The sequence below is a fragment of the Odontesthes bonariensis genome, chromosome 12 (genome assembly GCF_027942865.1).
Source record: "Odontesthes bonariensis isolate fOdoBon6 chromosome 12, fOdoBon6.hap1, whole genome shotgun sequence".
Lineage (NCBI taxonomy): Eukaryota > Metazoa > Chordata > Actinopteri > Atheriniformes > Atherinopsidae > Odontesthes > Odontesthes bonariensis.
The window spans coordinates 26523880-26536179 of NC_134517.1; the positions used below are offsets into that span (position 1 = coordinate 26523880).

The window sequence follows — 12300 nt, forward strand, 5'->3', positions numbered from 1 at the left end:
AGGGAGATGGTCCCGAGTTCCTGTATGTCCGAACACGGGAGAAAACGGCCCCGCGGATTAAAAGGTTATTAGAACTGCCAAAGGTTCCTACAGTCCGAAAGTGGCTAATGATAACTTTTTAACAGTATCCTGAAGTGAAAATGCAGGGTGTTGGCTTATAAAAAGCATCCTCAGTGCAAACAAGAACTTATTACAGAGTCTAAACAAAGTGATGTATAACAAAAGCTTTACGTTCTGATTTGCAGTTGTGCATCCTTAGAATTGAGCAGATGTTTGTCTGCTTGTGGTATAGATGTTTTGGTCATTGTGCACATGTAAGTACACCGTCTCTTGGTATCGACGCAACAGCTGCTTCTTTTATCTCTGATGGTCACTTACTCCCACTGTGTTTGCACTGAAAGAATCTGAAGCAGCTTTGCTAACTGCAAACTTAACTTTACAACAAACCCTATTTCACTACTAGCAGGGATATTCTCTAAAATGACACAAAAAGTTAAATTGGTTATTTGTTGATTTATTTTAACCTTTATTCAACAGAGAAAAGAACATAATTCTTGTCTTCATTGACCAACTCGTTTGTACTTAAAGCACTTAAAAAAAAAAAAGGAATTTGATGTCAGTGGTGATTTGGTGACAGTGCAATTACTAAACATCTAAAATACATGATATTGTGAAAAGATTCTGGGGTTTTCTCATTGTTTAAAGGTCAAAAATCGAAACTACAGGTGGATACAGGTGACCTTCAAGCTAAATAAAGGTTCAAAGTAATTCACAAATAAAGTATTTAAAGGTGGGTAGGGGTTCTTTTTCTGGAGCATTTTTTTACATATTGCTTGAAATACTCTTCACACCCCCATTGCAACCAATTAATTAAAAGTTTTGACACAAATATGAAAAGTTTTAGTGGCCTCTAGAACGAACAACCCAGGAAAAACATTATCCAATCATACGGACCGTTAACGATGATTGGATTCTGATGCGTCTATCAAACTGCAATCTGCTCCTCCCTCCCCCTCCTTCCCCCTGTGCGTGTACCCTTCTTCGTGAACGAATTACGCGTGTCCAGAAGCTTGGCAGGAAGCTAAACTAGAGCCAGCTTGGCTAGCACCTAGCATTATTAAACGGTTCATTATGATGTTGAAAGGTATTTTCTTACCTGTGAATCCGCCATGAGAAAAAGTTAGCAAAAGTTAGCCAAACAGATCGATGCTTGCTGTCAGAACAGCGCTCGTGCACCTTCGTGCTCGTGAACAAGCATTGCGCGTTCATGTACTCTAGAGGCGTGGCTTCGGGGGGAAGTCTGAATAAAGGGGTTGGGACTTTTGACCTGTGTATTTTCAAAATGCAGCTTCGCTGGACTCAAAATCTCAAAATACCCTACCTTTAAGTCTTTGTTGAATATTAGAAAACTTCTATTGAAATAGGGTTTGGGGAACAGATTCTGACAATAACTCAGCAGGAAATTAAATCCAAATTAAAGTAAGGAGTGCTCAGTAGATTCTACATACTCGAGCTGGATGCAGATGTGTGTCAGCCAACTATACAAAGGAAATTAACTTTGTGCATGTGATCACATGTCTGCCAGACCCTTTTAAGGCACCAAACTAACCTGTCCTGCTTTCAGTAATAAAATAATTAATTTTTGGATAGTGGGCCATAACACATAGTCTTTCACACTGGAGGGACATTCCACATTCAAATTGCATTGAATACTTTTTCTTTACAACCTCATATATAACCAAGTGGGAATGTTTAGGATCACTAAATGCTTAATTTTGATTAAGAGGATCTGAGCCAGTTAGGGCACTAAAGTTAAAAGTGCAGGTTTAAAAGGGGCTCTGGGATTCATAGTGTGAATAATAGGAGCTCACACTGGGTGAGTGGCCAGTAAAATGACTGGCTCTCCTGAAGGTGTGAGAGAAATGTACTATAAAGGCCTCGGTCTCAGGCTCCAATCAATCAACCACATTTTCAGTTCATTTTTTTTTAATTAAGGCTGGATGGCAAGTAAGGGGTGCATATTCTCAGGCTTAACTTGAAGATTTTCACTTGACAAAAAAACACCAGAAAAACAAAGTGGACATCATAAAGTGACAGACAGTGGTAATGAAAGGGGCCGCAAACTCTGACCCAAAAGACTGATGCTGTCACTGAATCGAGCCATTTATTTTGAGGCAATTAAAAGGAAATATATATAGATCATCGCTCTGCTTGCAAGGCAGTTTCAAAATGACTACATTCCGAGTTTTGTAAGAGCAATTGCCGTAATTTAAAGTGCTGGCAGCAAATACCGCTTGGCATTAATAGGATGCAAACGTCTTGAAGTCTTTGCATTTGCTAGGAATGGTGTGTAGTTGGGGGATCTAGCAACAATGTGTTCCCATCACAGTGTAATATTTAAGCCCTTTGAGACAATTTACACTGATTTTGCTGTCTCAGTGTCTCTTTCACTGGACACTGGTTTGTCTACACTGGCATTTGAGTTAATTTAATTGAAACTTGATTTTCTTGCAGACTCTAATAAAAATCTATTCACTCTACTCTTCTGTCCTCTCTCTGTTTTTTTTGGTTTTTTTTTACACTGTCTCATATCTCTTATTCAGTACTTTGCTATTAAAGTATGCAGCGGTGTTGGAGGAATGTGTTCAATTTCATACCAAGATATTAGCTCTTATCCTCCATCCATTTCCAACAGAGACAGCTTTGTACACAATAAAATATATCCTGGGCCATAGACTGAGGGCTATGTCTGACCTTGCTGTGTGTGTGTGTGTGTATGTGAGTGTGAATATGTGTGCGTGTATGTGGAATGATGGTAAAGACTTTCTTTTAGAAGGCATCAAAATAAGTCCAACTTCAACACTCACCAACATCACTTCCACTCTTTTTTTTTATATATATATATATTTTTGGGGCTTTTTATGCCTTTAATGGATAGACAGTTTTTACATTGTATAAAAAAATGTAGTTTGGAGGAATAATGACCTAACTTACCATGTCATCTTTTCTCAGAGCCGAATGGATTTATACAGTACATCTTATCTTTAATATCTCCAACCTCACTTTGTCAGCTTCTGCAACAAAGGCATGCTTGTTCTTGTTTCCATCCATTTTCATGATGACCTTTTTTTCAGTTCCCAAGTCTACAGTGTAGGAATGTCAAACATTTTCTTTTTAAACTAAGACACGGTTTCCCCCGGTGTGACATCTGTTTCTTCTGTAACTCTCAAAGCTGCAGCGTTTACAAAAGAAAGCCTTTGGAGCCTGGGGGTCCTGATGAGTCTTTTCTCCTTTAAACGGTTGTTCAGGTCAACGGCCGACTACTAAAGGCTTGTGTATACTTCGCAGCAGTGTGTCGCAGTGAGCTTGTCGCAGACACGATGCAGTTATTTTTTATTTATGCCTACTTTTGAAGCGCTGTCTGCGCTATGTCCCATGCCACAACGCAAGAGGGAAAAATCACGAACAAGCTAGGATTGTGGGTGTTACGGTTACGGAGGTCATTCAACAACAATGGCGACTGGACGAATGCGCACTTTGATTGAGATGCAGCTGATCGATCTAGAAATAGAAGAAATATTGCTACTACTGGAGCTGGCAGAGAGGCGAAAGAATCGTCACGGTTAGCACGGTTAGCGTCACCATTAGCCGGTTAGCAAACCGGAAATACGCATAGTGTAGAGCGGAGTTGACCAATCAGAGGCCTCCTTTCTCTCCCCCCTGCGACGATATCTGCGACACTGTCTGCGGTGAGTTACAATTTTGAGGAGGTGCACCAGAGTGTCTGCGTAGTGTCTGCGTAGGGGGCGGGGGCATGTCTGCGATAACTGCGACACACACGCAGACCACCTGGTTTCCGACCATAAATCAGGCTTAAGTTGTCAAATTGGATTGCAAAGGCCCAACGGGTTGACTAAATGAGCATGTTTTAAAACTGGTAAAAGCTGGCCTTTTGTGTAAAAGTGGAGGGAAAAAAGAATAAAAAAAACATGCAGTATAAGAAAGTAAGCATGTAGAAATCTGAATTATGAAATTAAACTGAATTAACTCATTTTTAGGAGAGACAGGTGCAAACGTCTATAAATAAGCATGTTTGGAGGTTGTTGGTATGAGTTTTCCTTGCATCAAGGGTGACAAAGTTGAATGATGCCTACATTCTCTTCACAAACAATTTGAATATGTGTTGCTGTTATAAATAAGAAAGATTGATATTCTTTACATTACTATATTCACCTTTTTAAAAAAACTAATGCTATAAATCCAAGCTTTACGAAGAAAGAATTAGGGGTTATACATATTCATATACATGTTCTACATTAAAATTGAATGACTGTTATTGTTCAACAGAAGCAAGATATCTCTTTCCCTCTGCTAAAACTAACTGAAAAAATTAGGAGGGATATTTTAAAAAAAAACTTGAAATACTCTGTAAATTGGCAAAGATGGCTATTAATTCCACCTAACATAGAAATCTATTTGTTATAAATGTTCATATTTTCTATAGTATTAATTTCAAAGGCTGAATTGGACTGAATAAGTGGACAATTTTTAGTACTCTCCCTTGTTAGCTGTAAAGTGAAAAGAACAGCTAATTATTGTCTCTTTATTCATTTTGGGTTATTTCTTTAGCATGAAAATTACACAGTGACATTCTACACAAAATTCATAGTGCGCCTGTGATGGACAACATCACATCTAATCAAAATCAATTTGACTGCAATTCTACAATTACACCTTGAGGGAAGAGCAGATTAAAGCCTGTAGTCTTCCGATGATTGAATTAGAACATGTTATTAAAAAGGATAATGAGTATGTGAAAGCAAACGTTAGGCTTTGATTACTGCTCTCATCAAGAGGTAATATTTAGCTAAGTGAAAAACAGCTTATTAAATGTGGGAGCTTATCTGCCAAATCATATTGGTAAATTAACCACCAGCTCTGCCACAACACTGTGGACTGGGCCAATAAAGTAGTTGTTTTCCTGCCATTAATTAGAACAGAGATTACTCTCGCCTGGACCTCAAAGAGGGCACCTGAAGCGCGTGCATGTAAGATGTAGTCATTTCACTTTTAATTACAGAATGACAGTTACTTGAATGCGCTGGTTGGTAATTAATAGTTTTACACTTGGTCGTCTACCCATCCTCCCAGTGCATCTCTTACTCATCTTTGTGAAAACAGAGTTGAAAAACAAGATTTAATTTCCCTCGTCTGCAGTGGCCAGTTTGGGCTTGTGATGTCTGAAAGTTGTGCATATTCATAATGCTGTGTTTATCTTTTGTTTCCAAACAGTTGAATGTATGTGAATTTTTAATCCTTCACAATATGCCACAGCTATAGCGTGCAAATCAAATAATCAGACTAAAAACAAAGCATCACACAAAGGCCAACTCTGCAGCTTGTCGAGGTTCCAGTGCTGCATTGTAAGCAAAATGATTTGAGCCCCTTTTTCCCAGGCAGGTAATTTGATTCTTGGAGGTCGGTGTTTGGTGGTTTTGGGGTCACCCATGTAGCCAGTCCCCATTCTAATAAAACCAGAGAGCAATGCAGGACCGGGAGGCTAAAAAACCCCATTAACTTCCTTCCCATCAACATGGGGACAGGTAACCTAATGACCCTGCAAAGCTGCTATGCGCCGTGGTCATGTGACCTAGGAGTTTCAAAGCTGATGACTAGGCAGCTGAAGTCACACATCAATACAGGAGAAAACCTACTGCTAGACCCAAAGGAATAAGAAGAAAACAAATTGTTTGTTTATTATAACTGTCATTTAGTGCCACACTCAAATCAAAATTAAATCTAAAGCCAAAATATCAGGATATTATTGATTCAAAACATCACTTTTATGGTGATAACTGTGATAATAGTTTTTCTAACTTTTTTCTCTCTCCCTCTTACCCTCCTCTTTCATCTTCTTCCTTACTCTCCACCTATTTATCATTTCTCCTTTAGTGGGACGCCATCACAGAGATGGACGAGCACAATCGACCCATCCATACTTTTCAGGTTTGCAATGTGATGGAGCCCAACCAGAATAACTGGCTTCGATCGAACTGGATCTCTCGACAGGCGGCCCAAAAGATCTACGTGGAGCTCCGCTTCACTTTGCGTGACTGCAACTCCATCCCTTGGGTGTCTGGCACCTGCAAGGAAACCTTCAACCTCTTCTACCATGAGACAGATGAGGCTCATGGTGTCAAATTTAAGCCTGTACAGTACACCAAGATTGACACCATTGCAGCCGATGAGAGCTTCACTCAGATGGATCTCGGAGACCGCATTCTCAAGCTCAACACGGAGGTGCGTGAGGTGGGACCCATGACCAGGAAGGGCTTTTATCTGGCATTCCAAGACATTGGTGCCTGTATTGCATTGGTTTCAGTGAGGGTTTACTATAAGAAATGTCCTTTCACACTGAGGAACCTGGCCTCATTTCCAGACACAGTGCCTCGTGTGGACTCTTCCTCATTAGTGGAGGTGAGAGGCCTATGTATTGACCATGCAGAAGAAAGAGACACACCCAAACTTTTCTGTGGAGCCGATGGAGACTGGTTGGTCCCCCTTGGAAGATGCGTGTGCAGCGTCGGGTATGAGGAGATTGATGGCTCGTGTGTTGGTGAGTTAATCAGTCCTTGTTTTTTATTTTCCTTTGAATTCTCCTCAATGTAGCATCCATCAACTATAATAATCCCACCTTATCCTCTATTTATCCTCGAGTATTTATCCTCTATTTTCCGAGAGGATAAAGATGTCTTTCCTCTTCTATCCGGTAGCGGTTCATTTATCATATTGGTTCAAGTTAACTGGTAAATGGACTGTCTTTATGTAGCACTTAGTCTAGTCTTGTTGACTATTCAAAGTAGTCAACAACACTAGACAAATATGCGGCATGTAGTGTTAAAAGCGCTTTGAGTGGCCAGCTAGACTAGAAAAGCGCTTTACAAGTACAGTCCATTTACCATTTACCGTTCACCGCATACAGAAAAAACCTTTTGTTCTGTACAGTCATGTCATCAGACTGTGGAAGCAAGGGATCAAACTGCCTGAGCCTCTGATCAGCAGAGGACTGCTCTGCCTCCTGAGTCACAGCTTTGTCCAACTCGAGATAAACAGTCAGCGATAAATAGTTAATCCAATCACTAGCTAAGTATTTTCTTTTGGAAGTGTTTGCCCTTTTAACACTTTCCAACACTGACTTATTTTCTTGTTAACTCTGTTTACAAAACCATTCGGCATATCGGGTTACTACAGTCTAGAATATGTTAAGGATTGATTCTTCTTTCAAGAAGATAGATAAGTTATGTGAATAGAGGACGTGGCCGATGTAATATTTGCAAGACATTATTTCCATCAACGTTGCATTTAAACCATGTATATTAATAGTCACCATCCATCTTTCTACAAACTCCTACAGTTTATGTGCACAGTTATTTTGCTGCTGTGCTCTGACACTCCAAAGCTATGCAACATTTAGTTTCTTTTTTCAGTTTCACCCCACAGTCTTTATTCCCTGTCATCACTCATCTCTCGTTTTCACTCTCTACTGCCGTTATTACTAGCTGCTACCTCTCTGGAGATTAGGATGAAATAATGTGAGAAGTTTTGGCTGTTTGGGATTGTTAATGTGCTGGCAGGTACCTTCCCAATACTCTCTAAGGTGAATTTGTCGGTGTGTGAGTGCATGTGTGTGTGTGCATGTGTGTGTGTGTGTGTGCATGCATGCAGTAAGCACATATTTCTTAGACTTAGAAAGTGTTACTCTGTCCAATACTTTTTGTTATTAATGTTCTGTAATTTATTCTATGCATTATGGTCAAAGTTCTTAACAGATTTTATTACTATTGTTTCGTTTTTGGCCTTTTGGCTCATGCAGGAATCTCCAGCCGAAGATTTGCATAAACCAAGATTAAAGACCAAATTTTCCTGTGATAACAAAAATGCTAGACAATGTGGTCTGTATCGATGGCTTCCTTTTAAATTTTGCCCACATTTTTCAAAGAGAAAGGGTATTTTTAGTGGGGTTATTTTGCACATGGATTTAAGTTCAATTCTGGAGGGATTTAAGAGCCAAACTTTATGATCTTTTTAAGCTGATCGAGAAATCAGAGCCTTTTCAGAAGATTTTAGGAATTTGTATTGAAGTGTGTTTTGCTTTTGTGTTTCTTAAATAAGTAAGAGGACAGTGTGTGTGTATGTGATATGACATGAGTTCAGGTATGTTGTTAGGCACATCAGTGGTCTACCACCCACTGTCCCAGGAGCTACCTTGGTGTGACAGATTACCTCCGCTGGCTTGGTAGCAGTTTGATCCTCAACTCTCTGATATGAGTTTTGGGTTATCACTGGCAGCACCACTCACTGCGAATGCTACCTTCAACAAGGTCCACACAACTTATTTTTAAACTAAGTAAAGGCCTGATGTCAGGTCAACAGACACACAGGTCCATAGTCACTGAGAGGGAGAGCAGCATCTTAAAAACTAAGCAAATGGCAGATCTAAATATATTTAGCTCACTGTATGAAAAGAGATATCTGATAATGCCACATTCTGTTTTGTGGTGGTTTTAAGTCTCAAACTGGGAACATGTACATTAAGCAGGGGGAACAAGATGAACAAGAGATGGAGATGTTGGCTAACATTTGATGGCAAAGGGTGTTTTTCTTCTCCAAAATGAAATGAAAATGAAATGAAAAGAAAAAATACTTTATTTGTCCCAAACGGAATGTATATAAAATTTAATTATATGAATATTATATATCCATATCCATATATTTTACAGAAATAATCCATAGAATCAACATTTCCACAGACTGTAGCTTTGTCACTGTTCTTTTGAAAAACCATCCAGAACCAGGTGTTCTACACAGCTGATTACATATGTCACATATGGCACTTGCAGCTGAACCACAATCAACAGGCCAGGGGTGACACTGCACCTGTAATTAGAGCCTGACTATTCTAAAATGGCCCCTTTATTCATGCCTCCTCCTTTGAGTTTTTCTCTATCCGTATGCATTAATTTGAGCAGGATTAGAAAAGGCAGATTAACTCGTTCTTGAAGACTTTGGAGAAACAGATGGTAAAGTCTGTTTGCTTTTGAGTCGGTTCGATATGACTTTAGAGACTTGTTCTTTTTATTAATGTCAAGGGCATGATGTGGTGCATCCATGCTGTTTGGAGTGTGTTTTACAACTATGCTACATGCAGTACTGGACCTGCAAAGTGCAATAATAGAACATTTAAATCGCAAGAGTGCAATATTTACCCATTCAAATGAAATCCCTCTGATGTGTTTGCTAGAAAACCAGCATTTCTTTTGAATATCATTTACAAACCTTAGTAACCTCACTTTGGTCACCTATCTGCATCCATTTTATCCATATAGGCATCCTTATTTTCCTCCGCCTCTTCGACTCCTTGCTTTCTCAAAGGCAGATTTCACAGTTGGCTTAAGTTTAGCCCTCTGGGCAATGTGATGGCATTTTACTGCAGTGTCAGCCCTGAGATGCAGTTCTTGTTCATTGTTCCAGGACTCAAGCAGGCTTTGTATTTAAAAGCCTCCACACAAAGGATCACCAAAGCACCTTGTGTATAGAGAGAGAAGGCTAAGGTGGCTTAAGTTATCTAGTCTTTTAAATTCTACCTTCTGCTTAATCTGGCTGCAAAGATGAATTTTCCAGTGTTTTTAGCTAAAGTCTCTTGTTGGGTTAAGTTAAGTGCTTACGTGGCACAGCAGTAATCTCTGTGCTCCTCATCCCTGGGTGCTTATGATAATTACAGTATGATGGAGAGTTTATAGAGTTAATTTGGTCACTTTAAGTCACGCTAGTGTTAGAATTTAAATATTATCATTGTTACATGGGATGTTTTTGTCATTTTCTCCACTAAAATGTTAAAGGGGAGACAAACTTTAGTTTCAAATATTTCAAAGGCTCCAGAGTCCATTCAAAACAGCTCTTAGGAGCTGTTCCAATTTTTTTTGTTAACATAGCGGGAATTGTTTGCATGTGCCCCTCTCAATCCCAAACAAAAGAGCAGATACAGATATGAGAGAAACACTCTAAACACTGACTTGTGAAGCTTTATTTATCCTTGAGAAAATAGGAGCTTTGCGAAATCTGAATCAAAGTTTCACTGATGGAAGAATGAAAGGCATGTTTTCCACACAGCGAGTACAAATAGTGAGATGGTAACGTTTAACTCTGCCAGTTGTTTACCGTGGATACCAACTGATAACCGTGTATTTTGCAATGTTAAAGCCTAGCCGTTTGTTTTTGTTTATGCCTAACCCTAAACGACTGCCAGCTTAACATTTTTGAACATGTTATAGTTATAAGATATCACCTTTGTGACTAACTGGTTGTGCAAAACATAACCACTACACCATTTTTTAAAGGTAGAGAAAGGGTTGTAAAACTACTTGATGTAGCATTATGAATTGATATATAAATGACATAAATGACATACTGCACTGGGTGATGAAATAAAAAAATGTATCTAAAATGATCTAATGTGTCTAAAAAATGTATCTATTAAATTTTGACATGACTTAACTGAGGCAGTTGTTTATTCATAACAAAGCTAGATAGGTTTTGTGAGGTTTAATTCACCTGTGATGGTTTTTTACCATCAGTGATGGTAGTGAACCCCTCTTATGTATAATAAGTGCAAGAGCTTCTATGTGCTAGTATGACCTATACTGCTGACATTTTCAAACTGTTCCACTTACCTAAAGACAGAAGCTCATCAAAATGTCAAAGGATGAATAAGATCTACACAAATGCATCACTTGTAAACTTATTTTTTAGGAAGTTTGAATATTAGATGGTGGGGGTTTCTGGGATAACAGGACTTGTTTTTGTAAATGACACCTGACCAAGTTGTTTTCCAATTAGCAAACCCAGTCTCATAGCAAAATGTGAAATAATCACAAAAATAAAATCTTAGTCATGCAGATGGACATAGAGTACCTTTGTTCGTGGGTGGTTGCATTCGTGTCCAGCATGTTTTGTAACTTATACAGATGTGGTTAAATTCATCACCAGAAAAGGGGAATTCTTCTGTGGTTCACCATAAGAGATTCCGTTTTAAAGCAAACCATGATGTTTTTTGACAAGATAATTCCAATGGGTAAACCTAACCATGTGCAGTAGCTCTTAATTTATAAACACAACCAAACAGCATCTGAAAGTAGGAGTAAAGAGAAAATGATTGCAAAAATAAGGTTTGACCATAAAGAGAAGAGTTTTTGGTTTGAAACAAACTCCTATCACTTGCCTGACATGTGTAGCTCCACCATCCGAGTCTTCTGAGCATCACATGCAGCCCTTTTTGTAATAGAAATTAAATAACCAACATATTCGAATGGCTTTTTGTATGTTTTTAAAAGAATATATATATATATATTGCCAAGGGGCTCAGTTGTAATTTATCTTGCTCTTGAGGGAAATCTACATAAGCTGCATGATATATTTTTTAATCTCTTTGCACCTGTGTTTTTAAAATGATTAAACCTATCACTTACTCACTTACTTCTAAATTGAAAGCATGCGCCAGTTGTAATATTATAATTATAGTAATTACGTGGACTGAAAAGTGTTTAATTATTTTTTTCTAAGTGATGAGTTTCTTTCTTGAGAAACTATAAATGATTGCACTTAAAAGTCTAATTAATTTCAACTGATCTCCTGAACGAAGAAGTCGTTATGGAAATATCAGTCCGCTGTTGATGTAATTTTAAATTGCTCCTAGATTTGAAGGAATGCACCATAAGTATCCAAAAGCCCATTGTTAAAGACACATACCCACTGAATCACTGTATTAAACACAGGCTTTGTTTGCTGCTTCTGGGACACGGGAGACCACATTAGGACGGTGGTTCTTTGAGTCACAGATGAGTACATGAAGCTTGGAGTGGCGTTGTTTGCCGGTGATAGGATCATATGTGAAGATTATGTGTGATTGTGCAAGTTGATAAAAGAAAAAGAAATATGTCTGCTTTAGGCCAAAAAATACTGCAGTCAATTTCTGCATTATTCTAGAGATGTTACTCTAGTGTTTATTTCAACATACTATCATAGCTTGTGAAACAATAAAAAGATAACAATCAAATAATTCTGTAAATTATTCCAATCTTATTGTAATTTCAGTCATATGATATTATTCAAATAAGTGTTGCACATGCACACACACACGCATCAGCTTTCAAATATGTGTAAATGTGACCTGCTTAGGTGGAATTCATCCCTAAAAAGAAACCCCCGATAGAAAAAACCTTGGTTAGTTTCAGAATCTTTGTT

The 12300-nt window shown here is 38.5% G+C and overlaps 1 protein-coding gene across 1 annotated transcript in view; it reads left to right on the forward strand.

Moving 5' to 3' along the window:
* epha6 (eph receptor A6) overlaps window positions 1-12300 on the forward strand; it is a 166080-nt gene that overhangs the window by 35259 nt on the left and 118521 nt on the right. The window contains exon 3 of the mRNA XM_075479896.1: window positions 5953-6616. Within this exon, the coding sequence (XP_075336011.1) occupies window positions 5953-6616 (664 nt within the window). The remainder of the gene's footprint in view (window positions 1-5952; window positions 6617-12300) is intronic.